The 23,297-nt window shown below is 29.7% G+C and overlaps 1 protein-coding gene across 3 annotated transcripts; it reads right to left on the bottom strand.

Moving 5' to 3' along the window:
• Positions 1-3,032: 3,032 nt before the first annotated feature.
• Positions 3,033-17,550, bottom strand: LOC132736743 (cellular retinoic acid-binding protein 1-like). 3 transcript variants are annotated; one of them, XM_060723945.1, is made up of 4 exons: positions 15,534-15,654; positions 5,833-6,002; positions 4,809-4,922; positions 3,033-4,384 (listed from the first exon to the last, which is right to left on the bottom strand). In XM_060723945.1, the coding sequence occupies exons 1-4, from the start codon at positions 15,628-15,630 to the stop codon at positions 4,331-4,333; spliced, it is 435 nt and encodes a 144-aa protein (XP_060579928.1). In that variant the 5' UTR covers positions 15,631-15,654; the 3' UTR covers positions 3,033-4,330. The 3 variants fall into 3 exon arrangements, with proteins under 3 accessions (XP_060579928.1, XP_060579929.1, XP_060579927.1); XM_060723946.1 differs by lacking the exon at positions 15,534-15,654 and adding an exon at positions 6,616-7,100 and having other exon boundaries at positions 3,034-4,384; XM_060723944.1 differs by lacking the exon at positions 15,534-15,654 and adding an exon at positions 17,283-17,550 and having other exon boundaries at positions 3,036-4,384.
• Between the last annotated feature and the right edge of the window lie 5,747 nt (positions 17,551-23,297).

Here is a 23,297-nt window from a genome sequence, read left to right as displayed (position 1 = left end):
ATTGACACATTTGACATAATTATATTCTATAATTAATATAAACCATGTAATTAAAGCTATAATTGAAATTTAATGATTAAGTTATTTCTGAACGTATTTTAATTACAAAACGTAAATTTTCTATCATAATTAAATATGGTAAATTACTTTTCTGTATCTGTTTCATATTTATTAATATTAATATTATTAAAATTGATCCAATGAAAAAAGTATTTAAGAAACCAACAACCTTTTTTTCCTACTATTTTGATTGCCCACCTCCCAAAATCACCGGAAAATTTATGCACGGAATATATCCGATCAACCCGGCATGTACCGTGATAACGGCGTTTAAACACGGCGCTTATCGATCGATCGATTCCAATTGGACACCAACATTGGCACTGATAAGAAAGCGCGAGTGACATATCCCGTTATAGTACATCCCAGTTTACCTTAAGATAAAATGACATTTTCACAATATTCTGTTGTTATTATATCTAGTCTCTCACATATAAACTTTACCTCGAAAGTGGTTTTCCAGTATTGGAAGGGAAGATTCAAACAATATTTATAGCCTATTGTCATATTTCATAAATACAATTGTATTTTTAGCTTTACAGAGAACTGTTTTTCAAAGACATTGAAATACTATTAATAATATTTTCATCCAGTGACCTTCTTGATATTGTATTATTATGGAGTTTACAATACGCATTCGTATCAGACTCTAGCGTGTGTTTGTGCCTGTGTCTGTGCGCAGTGTCATTGTATTTTCATTCAAAGATTTAAAAAGTCAAGCAAAGTTGTCTAAGAAAACTCGGTGTTATTATAATAAATACATCAAATATTTACGATTATTGGAAGCACCTCTCTTACACGTAATGAAACACGATATTGTTTGCTTACAACCTTACCGAACTGTGTGACATTTAGGAAAGGTTAGACGTTTGCAATAACATAAAAAAGGATCCGGATTAATAGAAAAAGAATTAATTGAGATGTCGTGTATATAACGTGTAATTCACATGTAAATATTATATTTTGCATATCAAAGGATAAATATAGCGTGATGAAACTTTTTGAATAATCAATGTTTAGCGTGTTGACATTTAAGAAAAATGAAATGGTTAAATGGTGGAAACGCATGATGCAAGGTCTTTCTAACTTTAGTTTCACTTGCATTTCTCTTTTTTTTTAATCTCAGATATTTATTTAAATGAATGTTAAACCTTAACTTCGTTTCTCATTAAAGCTTTCATCAATCAATTCCAATTAAATGTTGATATACACTTAACAAAAGTTCTAACCGATCACTTTTTTGTTTTAAATATTGATTATTTTATAACGTGTCAATAGACAATAGATCTTTATAAAATTTTGCAGAGTTGATTTTTATGTCATTTTCTACCGATTTGTGGAAAGGAAAATAATTTGATACGGTTCCATGCACTCATGCGGGAGACAGGGAGCAGTTTACACATTTTGGCACGAAGTATTCGTGCAGAGCGTGGTAAGTATTAAATTTTACATTGCATAAATCCTTGTTAACTTTATAAGCGAAAAACATAAAACATGGCACGGATGTCGATGCAGGATCGTGCCGTAGCAGTTGGAATGTTCAATGTTTGAGCATCTATCAGACAGGTGAGTGGCTGTTCATAAAAATATTTTTTTAATACCGATAAAGTATTATTTAAATATAAAAATGTTATAATTTTATCATTTTCAATGTGTTCATTCTCTCCGAAATAAAATAAAAGTCGGATCTATTGGTATTATTCTTTTTCATATGTAAGCGAAAACTCAGGGTTTTCAGATCGTCAGTGTATACCATACTGCAGCAGATAGCTCGTTGAATAAAACAATATTATGGCATTATATGATCAATTTCGAACTCGTTCAATAAATTTAGTATTGAACTAAACTCATTCGATATCCTCTATATATAAATAATCGTAGATCTACATTTTATGTTATGTAATTATTCTTAATGAGAATAAGGACTAAAGTGAATTTTGCTTTTATTTTATTTTTTTATTTTTAAGAGGTGGGGGGGGTAATCTTATTTTGAGATGCACGTTAGTCGTCAATCTAAAGAGCATGCTTAGCACTGCTTACAAAGGCTCTAATTACTAGACATATGAAATAATATAAAAATTTTAGATAATTACAGATAAATAATAAAAAGATAACTTAACCTATTGGCAGATTCTTTATTACAACAGTGCTGTCTATGATGCTCACGTTCATGATGTGTATCGTTAGACGATTAAAATATAGTAAAGTTTAAGCATTTAAATCTAAATGGCATGCAATAATAGGGAGACAAATGATTTCGTAGTTGGTTGTAGTGTATTATCATTGAGTGAAGTATGTTAGAAAAAAATTATATGTTTTATATACTTTGAAAACATGTACGCCTGAAGTAAGAATGTTATCACGTGTTTATAAGAATTTCTTTATCAACACATTGCTGTGTCTCTTTGTATGATGAATTTGGAGACAATATTATTATACTACAATTAATATTATCTATTTCTATTTAAAAGTTATAAATACATGAAAATGTGCAGGAAGAATTGTTCAAATCTATCAAATATTATCCAATTGAAATTTGGTATTGGAAAATCCGATCTTTTATGTACAAGCTTTCATTTACTAACGCCTACATATTCCCCCGATACACTACTGGATATTGAAATTAATTTTACTACCGTAGAAGTGTCCATTAGCTGGTTCAATCAAACACTAACAGAAACAACTATATATTTTCTCCACCCACGAGTTGAACTGTAAGAGCTATTTCCATTATATTTAAATACGAATAAGTAGACTCCATAAGTACAATTATGTCAAACTACACTTGATAAAAAATACATTAACAAAATGAAATACAATAGCGTTATATATAACAGGAAATTTTATTACTGTCGAGCTATTCACATTCTTTACCATTATTGGTGTAAAGGCTGCTAGCATGTAAGAATGTAAATCGTAATTTGTTAAATTACAATAGAAAAAGAAAATACGAATATATCATATAATATACAAGATTTTATTAATCATATTGCACATGTATTAAGAAAGACAAAAGCAATATTTCAAAAAGCGAAAACATTTAAACATTATGAATTTGCCATATACTAAACATACAGTTCTGCAAATTATAAATACCAACAATAAAAAACAAATTTTGAAAATCTTTAAGTACGTGAAAAAAAAACATAATAATTCGAATAGAATATGTACATATTGCATAAATACATATGAATCTTTGCTCAGTAAAAACATTATTTTTTCTGTCACACATTAGCCGTTATACCTCGGTGTATTGATCATGGAACTGAAATTTCAAAATGTATCATATAGTTGAAAATTGTTTATCTGTTGCTAAGTTTTTAACGGTAGTGGCATCAACCACATATCAAGAGGGTCGTGGATTCGGCTATTTTCATGAGTGTTTTTACAAAGCTATCTTCCAGGGATTTTACCAACATAATCGTTCGTCCAAAATGTAAAACATGTGAGCTCTGTCGATGCCTTTTCCTAACCAAGGATTCCTGACTTCAAGAATATGACTATCCCAGTGTAGATGACTTAAATCCTCAGTAGCAGTAAAAACAATGCTTTAAATGTGCCATACTTGTTGAAGTTGGTATTCAGTTAAACGAGATTTCTTTTATGACACGCACTTGCAAAGTATTTTCACGTGATTTGTTAAAATATGTTTCTTCTTGTAATAAACAAACAAAAATGCATACTTTCATTTTCTTTAAACAACCACAAATTATGCAAACATCGTTAAGTGTCATATGATCCATTTGTTTCTTTACAAAATGAAAACACGATAAATCATTTCTTCGGTGTAAAATACATATATTTAAAGCAAGCTTTTAAAATCTTGAAGTCACAACATTACTATGATAGCTACTTCTTGAGTAAGAAAGAGTTGTATTGCACTGATGGCAATTTTGATGTGCATTTTATTTGTAAAAAAACAATTTGAACAGATATGTACTTTATGCTTATGGGGTGGAATAATAATTGCCGACATTATGTCTTTGGAATACAAAATTCTGTGTAATACTTATTTCATTTGGTCACTTATTCGAATTATTTAATTTAAAAGTAAGTAATTTCTTTTTATCAAAATTTTCATGAGTGACAACAAAATTCAACTCTTAGAAAAAATATTTTCCCCTCCATAATAATAGTAATTTTAAGAAAAATATAATAATACAAAAAGCGGTAAGACCAACTGACGTTCGCGACAAAAAGCATTACAACGTATACAAATTGAAAGACACGATATAAAAGTCAATTTATTTTAAATTATCCTTTTCTTCCATCACGTCTGTTGTTTGAACCATCTAGTACATTTAACATCTCCTATCCACATCGTCTGTAAAATAAAATGACCATCAACATTTAAGAGTTCCTTTATGGTATAGCTTTTTAAAATCCTTTGATAATCCCGACAAATAAAAATCATAGAATATTTTATTTATACTTTTCTGTTTTATGTAACTTTATCAATTCATAAATTATGGTGTTGAAGTAAAAAGCGAATGTATGATTTGAAGGAGTACTAACTAATAACGACACGTTTGAAGTTTAGGGTCAGTTTCCCCATGATTAATCAATATAAGTATTAATTTTTCTATCATTGATAATAAAAATGAACAGAAGATTAAGCGTGTTTTTCCTGTCAATAGTGTTATATTTTTGACGTTGATGGTAATTGCTTAAAATTTAATTGACATAAATTTCAAATTATAAACATAACTGAATATTGGTAATCATTTCTGCTTCAAGAGCATTCATACCTGAACAAGTTCGTCATTTATTCGTTCCCTATGAAATTTCTGAGGCTTGTCTTTTTCTGGTTCCACAGGATTGGCTTCGGTGATCAGTTTGTTATTTTCCCATTTTGTTAAACACTAAAATATAAATGTACAAAGTTTTTAAACGACGGTACTACTCAATACCTTAATGACCCAAATGCAAGAATGAATTAACGAAATAAAAATACATCTAAGAAATATAGTAAATATCGGGTTAAAATTGGAATAATAGGGCAGCTTATCGCATCATGAAAATTATTTCAATTTTATTAAATATAATTTTATTGAATATTATTTTTATTTGAAAAAAATATATTGAAAGGTCTTATTTTTGTAACAAATTCATTGACATCCCCAAAAGAAAAAAAAAACAAAAACAATTATTATTTCCACAACCTTAAGCACAAATATATCGCAAGATACTTGTTGTAAGGCATATCATTCTAAAAATATGTATGCCTATATAACTATATACATCATATATAACATGTAACTACTATCTCTAGGTCCAAAAATATGATCAACAAGGAAAGACGGCGTCCCATGATTGGTGACATTTTATTTATTTATTTTACTTTTTATCTTAATACAGCCTCAATCTACAGTGTGAATCAATCAACTCTATATATTTTACTAATAGGCATTTCTTTTGATAATATTACGAGGCATTTCTAAATAGAACATTTTGGGGCATTTCTGGATGTAACACTTTTAGACCATTTTAAACATAGCACACTCTTAATATAAAATTAAGTATATAAATACAGTCTGATATAGTGCCCATCTTTAACTGCTTATATCTTATATATTTATATATTTGACGTGCATTCCACAACCTTTAGCAAAAAATATATGAATTTAAAAGATTCACGTTGTCAGATGTTTGTTGATGAACTTTTAAATAAAAGATTTTTCAATAAGAGTCGACATTTTATTTTGGCATTTTTCCAGAAATAACAAATAAAAAATAATGTTTTTAACTTTTTGAAAGTAAAGACTTACTTACTTTCATTTTGATCCCTTCAAATTCTTGGTCATACGGTTCATTTATAGGAAAAGTCATAGTTTGTGTGAAGAATGAAGCTTTGGCAATAATCTTAACTTTCCCGTCTTCCACTTGTATTTCCATACTTGGCTTGGCATGGCTAGCTAACTTCCGGAACACAACATTTAGTCCTGAAAGTAGACATTGAAGTAAATTTTATAATTATACCAATATTAATTTGTCATTGTCGAAGGTATCATAAAATTATATTTCTCAACATAATTGTATCATCAGTGACGTTTATTTCTCATATAAGGAACACAATTTTCTCGTTTTATATAACCTTTTTTCTATTCGTGTCAAATGTCTTCATGCTTCTTTAATACTTTAAACTTTATGCTTAAAACGTATCACAATAAACTTTCTTTCTGACAGAAAATTCAAGTGATTGTAATTTTCCATAAAAACCTTGCTTTCTTTAATTATATTGATTTTTTGACCATGCATTTTTCTATAACTTAAAAAACTAGCTTCTTTTCCCCAATATAAATAATATGCAAATTAAAAAAAAACATTTACATGAGTATAAAATCTCTTTTTACTTCCTTTTCATAATATAAATTTGACTGGAAAGTTAAAAACTGAAAAATTCGTTATTGTTTTACATATGACATGTGGTTCAAAAACAAACAATTATATTTTATGATATTAATATGTTGATTCCTAATCGATTAATTTACACTGTTAAAAATAAAGTGATTTCTTATTTGATTGTTTATTCGTTTATTCAGAATTTGAGCTCACCCATTTCTTGAAGAGCCTCCTCAAAATTTTCAGACCTGTCTAACACCCATGAACCTGATAATTTATCTTTGATTTCATCTAACTCACTCCCCATTTCCAGATATAAGGAAAGAATCTGTAGAATGTAATTGAAATGTATCCAATCACACCTGAATACCTAGTTTAAATAGGTTATCTGAGAAGTCGCACAGCTGATATATTAATTCCCAATGAAATCATCCATTGAAGTATTGGCATTACTTTTAATTTACAGTTTTCCTTTTCAAAAAACAATACATGTCCAAAAGGTTCCACTAAACACAAAATTTAATTTCAATATAATAAGGCATTTGATATTGCAATGTCTGTTTATTCACAAGAAACAACACTGCTGTATTTATTAACATCGTTGATATTATATATTAAATTATTCTAAGACCTTCAGTATTGTTAAAAGCAGAGACTTTTAGTTACAGATTAGAAATCCGATAAAATGAACAACCACAAGGAAGCTGCTACACTATCGGATTAGTTTACTTCACTTTTATTTAGTCTTTTATACAATTATAAATACGGCAAAGCGCCTAAGTAATTGTCTCGGTCTCTACCGAATCCAACATAACATCATTTAAACTTAATGAGTTCAAACAAACCAAACGGTTAAACGGCCAAAACCTCATTGTAAAATGTAAAGTGATATTATTCCCATCCAAACCATCTATAAGAAATGGTAAGTGTTCAGGTAAATTTAAAATAACGTTACATTTTATCTAATTTTTTCAAAATTTTAATAATGATTATTTAAAATCTCCCATCCCCTTTACCAACATAAATACATTAGGAAAATATCGGCAATGTTTGATTTATAAAAAGGAGTGCGGCAGATTTTTTATATTATAGGCAATTTTTATATTTCATCATCTTCATTTGTTACAACTATGGTTCAATCACGATGAAATATAAAGCTTTATTTATCTCGACAGTCAAAAAATGACCATAATTTCACTTTAAATTTTTACTCTACCACCAACTGAAATACATGAATGGAACCACTTATCCCCTTGTCGATGCTTTCAATGTTCATTAATCAACAGCTATCTACCACATATTAAGTAAAGTTTACCAGTACCACTTTAATGGGACAGAAAACTTCACATACTTATGGTTGCTGATTTGGTACTCATTGCGTGTAACAACCTTTTCGATATCGCTTTTTCGTCATATTTGCTTCCATAGGAATCATTTCACGTTGTCGTGTGGCGCGTTGTTGCGATGTCGCTGAACCTTCGATTTGAGCCCAGCGACAAGGTGACATCGCAACAACACATCGCACATTGGCTTGCATCATTAGTGACAGGACGATAAGACGAAAGTTCGACAACGCGCCGTTTGGCGCCTTGTCGTGATATCGCTAGCGACAACACGGCGCACAAAAGCCTTCCAAGTCAGCCACCATAGATACTTCATACAAGGTTACGCTTTATAATATATTCATAGTATCTTAATGTGAGTGCAGACAAATGGAAACTAACGAATTTGTTATCACATCTTCATGTACAGCAAAACATTCTTTTTGTTTTGAATATATTTTTTGAACAAACATGTGTACTTTTAGTGATAAAATAATTTAAAATACTTTTAAAGTTTATGATAAAGCTATGTTGTTAAAATACACAACAATAAGTATGCACGAAATGAACTCTAGTAAAGCAATTAAGTGCACTGCAAATGTACGCAAGTACTTACATACGTTCAATAACCACAGGAATTATAAAACCTAAGCTTTGTTTTTTGTTATGTTATGTGTGTGCATTTTTACATTTGATAGACCGCGATGAAATTATTTGCCATATACATAAACTACAAACTTTTCTTTTTTTTAAAGAAACAATATAATTTTGGGAAAGGTATAAAAAGGTAATATGAATATGTAGAATGCACTTACATGTACAAGTATAGATATGCATACTCTGTTTAGATACTTAAAATACCTAATTTTAAGTTATATCAGTGAGTATTGTTCAGTCTTAGTTACATATTTTTATCTGATATTCAACTGTTCTGCATCTACACCATTTCCTGATACAAAATAACTAGTTTTAATTTAAAGTGCAGATACAATGTATGGTATATAAATTTCACATGAACCAGAACTAAACACAAACGTAGAATTTCGACCCTACCTTATTTTACTATCTAAGTAACTATACAACTTTAAAACATAAGCCGCGCGAAAATCGGAAATACATTTCATTTTCCCAAAACCATTAAAAGAACTAACGACTTTGTTTTTTAAAGAAATGTACAATTCGGCTGAGTAGTCAAAATCTACAAAGAGAACACCATTTTAAGTTAGTTCATGTCAGACGAGTCTTCTAGCTTAATGCATTTTATATGTCAAAAAAATCATAAAAAAAGAAATCTTAAGAAATATAAAAGTAAACAAGCAATTATCATAGTATTGCAAGCAATCCATTATTCCCCTACCGGTTAGAACCTCATCAACATTCTGAAAGGCCATTGGCCATTCACTTCTGTTTCAATTTTTCTCTATCTTAAGTAAATTTGTTGAAAAAGTTCTTTAAAAGTGATCACAGGAAAAAGTTTTTATGAACAGACAGACAGACGGATTGAATGACACTCTAAAGTTAATATTTGAAGCATATCCCTGTTACCAAAATATAACATTTTTAATAACAAAAATTCTTAAAGTGGAGATAAAGGGAAATAAAGATGCAATTTCATAAATTTTTTCAGCTCTTTTTAACTTATCACATACTGTTAAATTTGCCATGTTTTAAGCCTAAAAAGAAAAATACGTGCAAAATCTCCAGACTGCCATCTACCCATATTTTAAGTTTCATAAAAATATTTCCAGTACTTTTTGCGTTATCACTGGATCCAGTTTATGTGTAAAATTTGTCATATTTTCAGCCTATTTGTTGCCATAGCAACCAGAATTTTCAACACAGGAAGAAAAAAAAGACGTGCATAATTTCCACCCTGCCATCTATACATATATCAAGTTTCATAAAAATATTTTCAGTACTTTTAAAGTAATCGCGGAATCCAGTTTTGTAGACGGACTGACTGACTGACAGACGGACGAACGGACAGACGGACGGACGGAGGGTAAACCTGAAATCCCCTCCGGTATACCGGTAGGGGACTAATTACTAGATAGTCAACTTCAAATATTCAAAGTGAATAACATAACTCACCTATTGCCTTTAAAACTACCTCAAAATTTTCTGACCTACCTAACTTCCATGTCCCTCCTAATATATTCTTTACTTCATTATATTTACTTTCCATCTTTTAAAACTCGGTATGTTTATAAGTTAATTGAGTGTTCAAATCTTACTTAAACCCCAGTCACACTAGAGCTTACGATTATTTGCGACCACCGACGACTTGTAAAACTGACGATCATCAGCGATTGTAAGCGACCAAAAGCATTTTTGCACAGATAAATTTACTTTTGCTGGTATCGTAAGACAAGTCGTCATTGACAATCGCACGACAGGTCATAAGTAAACGTACGATGGTCTCAAGATTCTCAAGATTGCCTGGGATTACTTACGACTACCCGTGACATAACATGCGATCACCTACAACTTGTCGTACGACCATCACACGATAACTAAAGACTACTTAAGATTATCAGTGACTAGTGGCAATTTGTAAAGACTGTCGTAAGATTGTCGCACTTCCGAACGACCATCGTGCGACAACCCTAAGACCTTATAAGATCACTAGCGACCTGTTTGATCGCAAGGAGGTTTTTGTGCAAACTCAAAAACCTCTCTACGACTGAAATTGGTCGTGGGACCTAAGTAAGATAACCTGCGACTGTCAAAGATCACCGATGACCGTCGTAAGACGTTTTAAAGATTGTCCGCGACCAGAGGTCACTGGTGATCGTGAACTAGTCTTCACTGGTCGTAAGCTCTATTGTGACTGGGGCTTTAACTACTCTTATATACAACCATAAAGACCATAAGGTATTTCCGCTCTAGATTTTATAAACCGCAAATAAGTCAAACTTCAGTGTACACCCCTTCTACGGATGATATTATCCCTTAAACTTTACTGTTAATTTGTTTCGCAATATTTACAAAAATCTACAGAGTAATACCTCTACTTTAAATATATGCATTTATCTTTTCATAAAATTAATATTTTCTATGCTTTGTGACAGAAACAACATAAGCTTGTGACAGAAAAAACATAATATATCATACCATAAGACATTAGCCGCTGTTTTGAAAGAAGTGGGGAATTTTCTGTTTTCCTATCTTATTAAAAACTGATAGCAAGAGTCAAACTGACGGGAATTGAGAATGAAGTGAACACTTTTCAGAGAATAGCAAGAAGGGTTTAGTTCAGAAATGATACACCGACCAGATTGCAACATTCCGATTCGTAAGCAAACATTTCATCGAATAGAACTGTCCACTGTCTGGTAAATTATTTGCCCGACATAGTGAACGGGGACACGATCTGATAGATGTTAAGGCATTGTGGCATTGTATACAAAATCGTCAACTTTATTGAATATATTTCATAAAGATCGTCTTTATGTATTATGTTGAAAAATGAAGAAAACCCAAACCTGGGAGATTTATATAATTGTTTTTAAAAACTTATGGCCTAATCTAAAGGGTATGCAAAATGTCAATATGATGTTGTATGTTTCATTTATATGATGTGTCAAAGAGTAGAATATATATAACAAAATTGGCGAAATGTTTACTCTTAAACAGCCCCTTATCGTGTATTATATTCATCACCTTAACAAACAATACAATTATTTATAATATAGTGTTTGTCATGTTTGTTATTTACTCCTACGCTTTATTGTTGAACACCTGTAAAGATATCGTAGAAAGTTATAATATAGTCATAATGCCAGTGACTTTTCAGTACATCAATCTCTGAGTTGCTGGTTTTAACCATTTTATCAATCAGTGTCTTTTAAAAGTGCATGGTTAAGCAGACGGTATTTAGTGCATTTCAGATATTTCATGTAAAGTGAATAGGTTTATATGAGGTATGTTATACCATAAAATATTATGTTGATAGTATTAAGTATCAAGCGTGACAACAAACTACGACAAAAATATTTATTGATGTTTCTGTAAGCGTGAGATCCATTATCCGAACTTATATAATTTGAGTAGATGATAAATTGTTTTAGCACAACGATCAATCTAAATGATTTAGAACTCGATCGATCAATATTTTTTTTTTCAAGAAATATATTGTAATAAAATGTCTATTGTTTTTATCAATATTTAAAATACTTATGGAAAATGTATCCATTGCAGACTTACCAATTTTAAATCGTAAGGGTCTTTTAAACATCCCTTTTAATTTAGCTATTTGACAAGATGCGTAATTTTGATAATAAAATCTACGATACATTATGTTTCATTAATCGCCTTAGTCTCATTCTATTTTATTTTAGGATTTCGATCTGTAAAAAGCATAATAGTATCGAATGATTAAATCAGCATTATGTCTTTAAGTTGAATCGTATCTCAAATTCAGATAATCAGTAAGTTCAAATTTTTCTTTGACATTTTAATTGAATCTGTTTTTTAATATATTTGACACACGAAATATATATGTAAAAATCAATTATTATTACCAGTGATTAATGCTAATAATAGAGGAAAAACTGAAGAAAAGCCTGAATGATCAGAAAAATGTGTAAAATGCCAAATTTTATGCCTTCAAATATTTCCACTTCTGACCTCAAATAAACATTAATGTAATTGTCCCGCCATGATTTAGGAATTGTTCATATATTAAAAGTTTAACTATTGCAACTGAAATGGTGAATTTATCGCCAAACATTATTTCTTTACTTTGAATATGATGCACTGATTCAATTATCTTGTCTGCAATAGGTTTAATTGGTTAAACAATATAACAGTTTGTATTCATTCAATTTTTCAGAATGGTACTTTTTACTTATCGTACTGAAAGTAATGTGTTCTTCATTTATATAATTATGGTTTTATAAACAAGTTTGATACTAAAACTGGAGAAATCGATGAAAATTGTCAGAGCGGACAAACATATTATGTTTATTTTGTTCTTGTTTTTTTGGTCGTACTTAAACATTACAGACAGGTATGTGTGTCCAACTGACATGTTTTAAAGACAAATTTGATTTTTGTTTGACAGTTATCAATGCTTTTGTTTTGATTTTTACGGCGTGTCAACACATAGCTGGCCATATCGTACCGAATGATATAATAAGCTGAAATGTTATGTAAAACTTTGTAAAATATCAATAAGAATGTGTCAATTAGATTCTAGAATACAAGTTTTTCACTTTCAAATAATCAATGATGTTTTTTTAATGGAATTGTATAAAAAAAATTCTTTGAGTGAATTTACACAATAAAATCTATTAAGGGCCTGTGAAAAATCATGACATTCAAGAAGAAAATGTTTGACAGTAAAATTTTAAATGAAAATTGTCAGAACGGAAATAGATAAGATGCAATCTTCTTTAACATGTCAGCAAGCATATCTTCGTCTCATAATGAATTAAAATTATCAATGTAAATTTTTAGAACGGACAAATGTATGAAGCATTATAAAGTCATACTTCAACATTACTGAAATCAATGTCTGTCCCATCTTTATAAAATAAATTCAACTTTTGAAATATTAACGAAAAGCTTCATTCACAGAAGATATGATAACGGACCGAGTTTTGTTTATGTAACAGTAAAGCAAAAACAAAACAAGAACAATAAAAATCAAAGGTATCTGTTGCTTCAATGATTAGAAAATAGATTTGATTGGTATTAAAACAATTCATGTAATTTATCATAGCAGAACAAAATATTTTACATGTGTTGTACAAAACAAGTGCGGAAAAGTTAAATTTTGTGTGTGTATGAAATGTCTATGATTTGCAAATATCTTACTTTGATTGTGTTTCATCAATATCGGATTAAAGACAGTTTCTGTGTTGAGTTAGTAATGCAAATGTTCAGACAGGATAAACAATTTTTGCCCTTTAACAGTACAAAACAAGCTGTTTGTCTTGTTCATATGAAATGAATGCAAGATGCACTGATAATAAGTTTATTCCCGCATTTGATCATATTCATTATTGAATCCCCGCAGATACTGTCTGTATATCATTTAACTAAATAGAAGAAACTTAATTTAGATAGCCATGCGTCAATATTTATGAGCCTTTAATTTTATTTGCGACTTCAATTTTTTTTTCACTTTTCCAAGTATTAAATCGTCTTATTTACAAGCAGCAGTATCGAGGAAAACAGCGGTTATATGATTGAAATAGAAAAATTGATTTATTTTATCAAATTGTTTGCAAAACTTTAAGATCCTGTATATTGTGATCAAAGTGGTAAACCACACTTAGTGAAATTATATATATGTACATAATTATGCAAATGAAACAATTTTCAAACATCACAGAATATGTTAAAAATTAATTGCAAATATTTTTGAATATTATGTAATCATTAAAATATATGCATTCATTTCTTATTGTAAAATTTGACTTAAACTTTATATAAAATAAATTTTTATGAACTCTTTTTATTTACATGAATGTTAAATTCGGTGCAATCTTTATGAATAATGCTTTTTGGAACCTACAATATTGATACATCTTAATTTGAGCATCACATCTTTGATTTAAAATCATAAAAAAATTGTTACAGGATCTTAAAGTAAGAGTATTCAATCAGATATATTTTCCTCGCAGGTTTATTATCAAGTTTACTTTAGATTTATCTGTACTTTATTTATATAACAACTAGTAATATCACAAATATATCTAGTAAACTCTGTGAATGTTCATTAAGTCAGTCATTAAATTTAAAAGATAATTATTTCAAATGATCATATAATGGACGAGGCCGATATAGTACATTCCTGTCCAGCAGACACTTCTGTATCATACAAATATAAATGTTAGTTTGTTAATAACCTGTTTTATGGGGAATAAAGGTCAACGCGTTTCGTCAACATCGGCTTAAAAAAAGTTTCCGTGTTGATTTAGTTTTGCATTAGTGACGCTTTATCAGTACAAAAAATATGTCTGTCTTGTTCATATGAAATGAATTCATAATGAAACTTAATTTTGACAGCTATACGACAATATTTATGAAAGAACATTTAATTTTTTGCGACTTTAATATGTTTTCACTTTCCCAGTCTAAAATCGTCTAGTTTACTAGCAGTATCGAGAAAAAAGCGGTTATATGTTTGAAATAGGAAATTTAATATATGTTATCAAATTGTTTGCAAGACTTAAGTAAGAGTTTTTAATCAGATATATTTTCCTCGCAGGTTTATTGTCAAGGATACTTTAGAATCATCTGTACTTTATTTATTTAATAACTAGTAATACCATCAGAATTTCCCGTAAACTCTGTGAATGTTCATTGTGCCTGTCATTAAATTAAAAAGATAATAATTGCCAATGATCATATAATAGACGAAGCTGATATAGTACATACACTATAAATGTTAGTTTGTTCGTAGCCATTTTAAAGGTCAGCGTGACTTTTATCATAGGATCATTTTATTTATGTACAATCTAAATATAAAATTGCAATTTAAACAGCACTTCACTTAATTCAAAAAAGTTGTTGATCAAATATTTATTATTGAAAAGAGACAGCAATGAATTAAAAAATACATATATTACATATATATTTTTAAAGAAAAATTGAAAAGAATACAAAATATGAGCTGTCCTAAATACTTTTCCTATGAGGTGAAAAAGTAAATGTGTCATGAAAAATTTCATTTTTCGATAACTTTTAGAAAATCATTACCCTAAAAACTTGATTCTTAATAATGTTTTATACTACATAAACATGAAATGCATGCATGTATGACATATAAGTGAAATAAGGTGAAATATAATTACCAACCCATTGCTTTTAATGTCTCGTCGAAATTCTCCGAGCGACCCAATAGCCAGCTTTCAGCTAATGACTCTTTGACTGCAATAAACTGCTTACTTTCCATGATCAAAAAGATCTCACAACGTTCAAGTCAACGATAAAATAGATTAGATTTTACTTTGAATTATTCTTACAATTTATCAAAGCGGGTTATAAAAAATAACAAATTGAAGATGCATTTTACGACAAAAGTGTGGAAGTCTTTGATGTAAATTCATTGAAATGTCTATGATTTACAAATATCAAACTTTGTTAGTGAAACTCTTGGCGTTTCATCAACATCAGATTAAAGACTATTTCTATGTTGAGTTAGTAGTGTAAACTTTCAGACAGACCAAATACTTGTTTGCATAAGTTGCCCTTTAACAATATAAAAAGCTGTATGCTTTGTTAACATGAAGTGAATGCAAGATGCACTTTCGATAAGCTTTTTCCCGAATTTGATTATATTTATTACGAATTCCCCACAGGCGCTATCTACATATTATTATACTAAATAGAAGAAATTCATTGCCTTAATTTAGACAGCAATATTAATGAAAGAACATTCAATTATGTTCTTGTTTTCGCCTTTCTCGTCTAAAATCGTGGAAGCTGCAAGCAGTATCAAGAAAACAGCAGCCATATTAATAAAATGAAACTTTTGATCTATTCTAATGCATTGTTTGCAAATATGAGTATTCAATCAGATATATTCTTTTTCCTCGCAGGTTTATTGTCAAGTATATTCTAAATTCACCTATATTTTATGTATGTAATTACTAGTAGTATCATCAGAATTTCTAGTAATTGCGAATTTTTATATAAAGAACGTGGCTGATTATAGTACATTCCTGTCCAGCATCTTCGATATCATACTTTAGTTTGATAGTAAACATTTAATGAGTTATAAATGTCAACATGACTTTTTAAAACAAAACTTAGCTTTTTCATTTATTTTTTTTTTCTCACTTTTTTAGTATTATTTAGTACTTTTTTGTATACATTTAGAATTACATTTGTTATAGACATTTTTTAAAATAGCTCCAGCACAAAAATACCTTGTAATTAATTACGTTTTTTCTCATTTTGTCATCATTCTATAATCAGTAAACATGTATACGAGTTATTTATGATCGAAATTTACAATGCCTTAAAAATATTTCCTCGGATATAATAATAGAAATAAAGAAACGTGCAATAAACCAGACTTATTTACAGGTTGTAAAACCTTTAATAATTATCTAAAATGAATACCCCAGTTAATAAACAACCACAAATGCAGCTGTTTATGCTAAACTCTAATGTGTTGTTATGAACAGGAAATAAAAGATCACAGCTTATTTAGAATATTATAATTTTTAAAAGAATCTTTTTTATCTTCCAAAATAGTATTTACAACTTGAATGTTGAATTGTAAGTTAAACAGCACTTAAATAAACTCATATAAAATGTTGACTAAATATATATCATTGAAAATTTATACAAGAGACAGTATTGAAATGTCTCAAGAATTACATATTTATATATTTTAAAAATAATAATTGAAGTCCTAAATACATTTCTTTTGTGATAAAAAAAAATGTTTTTTTTATTATTGTTTGTAATTATTATCTAAATAAATAAGAAAATGTTAACCTTAATAACTTGATTTTGAATTCATTTTTGTACTACATAAAAATTAAATGCATGCATTTATGATAGAAATGAGAAAATGTGCAAAATACTATTACCAACCCATTGCTTTTAATGCCTCATCAAAATTTTCCGAGCGATCCAGTAGCCAACTACCAGCTATTGATTCCTTGACTTCATTAAACTGCTCACTACCCATGATCAAAAGGATCTTTCAACTTTCAAAAATTGAAGTTAGTTAGTTATTACATCAGGATCAGCTGTGAAAAATTATTTTGATGCACTCATTAAGCGATACAGTTCTAAATTAAAAGATATGTCCGTTCCTTACAAAGTTGAATCATACGTGAATGTTCAAAAGCTATGTTAACATTACCTTCTGCAAGTAACTGCACAATAATTCTATCTGCTCATACAGCTTTAGGCGACTTAACAAGAACACATTACCTCGTAAAACAATATTAGTAAATATTCCGTTAAGTGATTCCAACTTTATTAACAACCTGTCCTATATAAGCGTTTTGGCGATTTGCCCCTGATGCTATCTAGGTAGCTGTTTTAATTACTGACAGAAAGTAAGGAATAACGCGTATAACTTGTAAAAAAAAACGGTTAAAATAACTGTGCATATCGTGTTCATTGTAAAGTAGTAAAGCATATTGCTCTTGTTGTTTTCATTTTATTCCTAAGGATTTTGAAACAAGAACTTGTGCTCATCAAAAAGATTTAACAAAGATATATTGTTTTGTATTATTTTTATTTTTTGGGGGTATACAAACTTTGCGTTCTCATTACCATGTAAACAAGGAAACTTTTACCAAAGCGAAAATAGTCAGGGTTTCAGAGTATCGAACCAATGTGACTTGGATAACGTATATTTCGAAAAAAATCTAAAAATATCTTCGATTAAGCTAACTTTAACATAATTCGGAATAGATTTTCTTCAAATAGTGCACGAACTTTCCTTTACATAGGAAATAAATATATTTTAAAGGCAAAAAATCTTTACTCTTATAGTTTTTTGCACGCCTGAAATGCATGAAAACCAAGACAAAAAAAAACAAGACAAAAAGTAAAATGCGATAAAGAGACATACTTCAAAAAAAGGTGTAAAATAGTAAGAAAGTTACAGATGCTTCAAAATATTCAACGCTATAATCGATTGTTCACTGATTATCAATCACTAAAAAGAATTTGTTTCAAAGAATGATTATCGGAAAATGTCTACGAGCTTAAAAACGATTTATTCCTGAAAGTAACAATGAATGCAGAAACAGATTTCTTGTAAAACGTCATTGTGTTCTAGTCAGTAAACGATCCTTGAGCATCATTCACTTTTAGTTAATTTGTTATAAACTTCTGACCTCAAAAGTGTTTAATTGACCTCAAAAGTGTTTAATTGAAACCAAACGCAAACTTTACGAAAGAAACTTTTAATATTTGGTATTCAATATTTCAGTTACATCCGAGTATGATTTTGATAAAGATTATGACAAGTTTAGAAGATTGATACAAATATTTGGACAATATATCTAGTAAACATGAATTTTTAAACAATATTTGTTTCTAGAAAATATGTTATTTGATAATGACCATGATCACTGCTCAGGCTTTTTCTGTAACTTTGTTTTTGGTTTTTCTTCAGATAATAAAATCCTGAAACTTGAAATAGGCTGTTTCAAATTCAGTAAAAGCAAACCCTAGATACAAATTCGGCAGATAAATGCATTATTATTCAGGCACTGATAATTCCCGAAAGTGTTACATCAAATTTGTGGTGAATTTAAGATTTCATACTTTTTTAATATATAATTTAACTCGTATACTCGTTAAGGCGGCAAAGTTGATTTCGGTATTTGAATGATCAATGCATTTTAACGGACTGTATTGATAAGATTTGCATATGTCGTACTTTTGTAGTAGAGAGATTCGTCAGCCTTCTTTGCATTAAATAGATTCAAGATGTACTTTTGATAAGTTTTTAACCGAATTAGATAACATTTATACAAAATCCCTTCAGGAATAACTCGAATAACATTATCCTAAATAGACGCGTTTATGAAGTACAGTTAGATATGCTGGCAACGTCAGTGCTTGTCAATGCATTTTATTTATTTGCTTTAAGAAAGCATTTGATCGAGTTTTTTTCAATACTTATAAAAATATTTTTATTTATTTGTGGTGTATTCATCTTCTTGAATTTTATTTGCAACACCATTGTTCAAGTCCAAAGATTAAAGTTATTGGGACCTGTAATTACAAAAACATAAAGAAACTGGCCATTAAAACAAAATGCATTGACCTAGTTTATTTTCTTTGGTCAGAAATAATGCACGAAGAGGGATCCAAAGTCTTCCTTCCTTTAATATTGTAACGGATATACATTGGTTTTAATAACTTTACACATTTTCAAAGGAAGTGAAAGTAATCTAAGGATTGTTTCAACTTTCAATAATTGTTGGTACATTTGAATTTATGAATAGAAACATGAACATTTTGAACGGCTGACCCTCGTGCACATGGATAACTTATTATTCTTTGAATAAGTATCCTGAAACTAATGAAATAAAGCTTAAGGTACGTCTATACTTTTTATTTAGCCAAATAAACACATTTGTATTTAAACGTCATAATTAACCACGTTTTTGAATTTTAACCGTAAGATATAGACAGAACCACCAGTGCTCACACATTATATAGAGTTCACGTCGGTGCAGAGACAGTTTAATCAATCAACTGGTCATTATGAAATTAATCTATCAGGCAAAATAGCCAGCTTTAGGTTAGATTAGGACGCACTAACTTTATGATAATACAATATCTAATGTGTTGGAAGCATGGACTTAAGAAATCCGGAAATTATTATACATCTTGTTCACGTCTGAGTTAATTAAAAGCCTTGTCGTAAAGTTGAACGCATTCAGTTTCTTGCTACTGCTTTATATTTATTTATATGAACTGCGTATATTGTTTCCTTATGAACAGTATATTCAAATTGTAAATCAAACAATCAAAAGTTTATGGTGGCTGATTTGTGCCGTTCGTGTTTTCGGCCCGGACACAACCAAGCGAAAAGTCTAGAATTAATAAGTTAAATGGCGGGGCAGGAAGCAAAAACACGCTAAAAAGCGGGGCGCGGGTCGAAGTTTAAAGAATAAAAACTTCGCCCCCCCCCCCTGGGGGGGCGCGGAGCGAGATGTAAGAAATAAAACGGCGAAGGCGCGGAGAAAAACACGCTGATTAGAGGGACCGCCGGGCGAAGGTTAATAAAAAATACTTTGCACATATATGATTATTATATTTATCATATTTTTACCTGAAGAAGACATAATCTCACTATAAGATCAAATGTCTTTCATTAACGGAACTCACAAAGCGAAATAAAGCTTAGTTGACAACATGTGATATCTACAGAGATCACTTAACTTTCAGTGAATTTATCGAGAACATATCGAGAATTTTATAACACCTGACTGTAGATTGTTTTATGGCATCTATTCAGTATTATATAATAATCAAACTGCTAGACAGCTGAAGACAAATATGCCAACCGTATTCTTAAGTAATTTGATTCACATACTTGCAGCTGCTTCTGTACCACATTAAAGAGATAATGAAATTTATTAATTTTTACATAAACATCTGTTGCATCATATCGTTCAAATCAACAAAGAAGGGCAGCATTCAATGAACACATCCCCTAACACGATGCCTCCGGTAGAAACCAAGTAAGACTCCAAACAGGACAGGGCACACGGGCAAACAAAAACGTTTGAAAAGCCAGAACATACTTTAACATTTACCTAAGTCATTATTTGGACCTTTATTTACATTGTTCGTACGAAATAACAATTACATGGACGTACCTATAATTCCAATGTTGTTACGGAAATTAACATTAACAAAAAGGACCAATGACGTAACTAGTATAGTGATAAATAGGCTTGAAGTGAAAATTTAAAATTTACTTTAGGTAAAGGAACCGCAAAAAAAATGCAAGCTGTAGATTCTTCTGCGTTATCATATAATTATATTGCGTGCGTGGGCGTGTGTTTGTGTGCGTGTGGTTGTGTGTGCGCGCGTGTATACATGTTTTGTTGTTGTTGTTTTATCTTATTATAGGGCCTGTGCTCATCATACATAGTTCGATGCTTTATTTGATCCAAATAAGGATGACTAATTTTTATGGTTACCATCTTCAAATCATTTTTGTATGATAAAACGTAATATTCAGGTTTAATTTATCAATAAAAAGAAAACAAGCTTAAAAGTTTGCATGTAATAAAAAAAACAACAACGAATACATGCAGACATATATATTACATTCATTGTTAATATACATACATTTCATATACCATTTGATTTTCAACTTGTTATATACACACAGTACCTAAATTTAAGTGATGTTCTTCGATTACAAAAATCGACTACTCAGTAATCGATAAACTCGGTGAAAAATGCAAAAAACATGCAGAGATCAAGCTGTCCAAAAAGAAAAAAAAAGAAAAATAATAAAATGAGCAAACCATGATCTTTATACAATTCAAACGACAAATAAAAAAATATACTAAATCATCATTTAATTTCATAACAGTGTAATTCAATTCGTGTGTGTATTTTGTTTTTGCTCTTTTATTATTGTATTAGTTCTTTGCCGTTTTATTTTATAAATTTTATAAAACATGATTAAAATGCATTAAAGAAACATACGATCTGTAATGATGAGAAAATATATTTTATAAGTAGAAAAATGTATACTTTAATAAATTTACAATATTGCACAGTTGGATTTTATAACTACTCCTCATTTTTATATCTCATTGATCACTATAATCATACATTAATAATTTATAATGTATCTAATTGCAAAATGTAACATCCAGGAACACATTTTGCACTTTTTTCTGTCATAAAATCTCTAAAATAACTCACCCATAGCTTCAAGAGCCTCATCAAAATTTTCTGTTCTGTCGAGCTCCCATATACCAACAAGTTGTTTATTTATCTCCTCGATGTAGTCTCCCATTTTTAAAAAAAAGATATTTGACCGGTTGAATTAAAATTTTTATATTTCTTCTAACAATAAAAACCCGTTGTTTTGAGGTGCTGTATAAGCGATATTTTATTACTTCAATAAGTCAATAGTTAAAAATTGAAATTACTGCGAATCGATATCCATCAAATGTTTAACCTCGCATCTGAATATCAGAATAGAAATAACTTCTCTATAACAAGACGGCTTCTTCTTATATATAGCATCGTTTTCTTATTATAATACAAATAATGAAAACCGATAAGTCAAAGGCCAACTGATATTATAAACTCTTATAAGGTGGACGTCTTCAAGACGGAAGGACTTGACCTCACCGATAGTAAGGCAGAGGGTATCCTGGTGTCATTTGGGTGACAAGTTCGAATCTAAAGAAAAGCGCATTTGATTGAAATAATATAAAATAAAGTGGGACACATATCTTTATGTATAACGCAAATATTTGCAGAAAAAGAGAAGTGTGCCATTAAAACCATTGAATTATTTATCCATAAATTTTTCACCGTGAGAACTATGATTTACTTAAACTTTCACTACACAAGTCGATTCCTTTAAGAGAACCTTCTTTAATTAAAACTCGTGTCAATTCAAAGACGGTCACTAATTCACCTACAATTGAATATCAGAAATCAATTATATTTCTTCGAAATCAATAATATTTCTTCTAATGAGTAAAAAAGGCATGCTTAACTCTTTAAACTTGGTTAAGAAAAGAGAATAAACGAACGAGATATGTATTACATTGTTTTATTACATATTTGCTGTAAAATCAGTTTTGCGCGGCCGTGCATATATTTTAACGTGATGACATTTGCAGGGCAAAGACGCACAGCATTTTTACTGTAAATATTTCTTATCGTATGTATGTGATAAATAGAAAATTACGTTCGTGAAGATTCATTACTATATTTATTAAACTTGTTGATTAAAAAAAAAATACTATGCTCGTTTCTATAATTTTATTCAACTCGTTCAATAAATTCAGTATTATACCAACACTAATTCAATATCCTCTATATATAAAAATGTGCTAAACCACAACAATTTGTATTGCATCAGCTTAATAC

This window comes from Ruditapes philippinarum, unplaced genomic scaffold (assembly GCF_026571515.1).
Source record: "Ruditapes philippinarum isolate M1 unplaced genomic scaffold, ASM2657151v2 ctg1259_1_1_1_1, whole genome shotgun sequence".
Taxonomy (NCBI): Eukaryota; Metazoa; Mollusca; class Bivalvia; order Venerida; family Veneridae; genus Ruditapes; species Ruditapes philippinarum.
Note: the sequence above shows the minus strand (reverse complement) of the source record. Positions and strands in the feature narration are given on the sequence as shown.

Excerpts from the sequence above, each read along its gene's own strand:
- LOC132736743 (XM_060723944.1), bottom strand. The coding sequence starts at position 17,379 with ATGGGTAGTGAGCAGTTTAATGAAGTCAAGGAATCAATAGCTGGTAGT. Across the intron at positions 4,923-5,832 it reads TTGAAGGGATCAAAATGAAA|TGTTTAACAAAATGGGAAAA; the intron begins GTAAGTAAGTCT and ends TTTATATTTTAG. Across the intron at positions 4,385-4,808 it reads TAAATGACGAACTTGTTCAG|ACGATGTGGATAGGAGATGT; the intron begins GTATGAATGCTC and ends TTTATTTTACAG.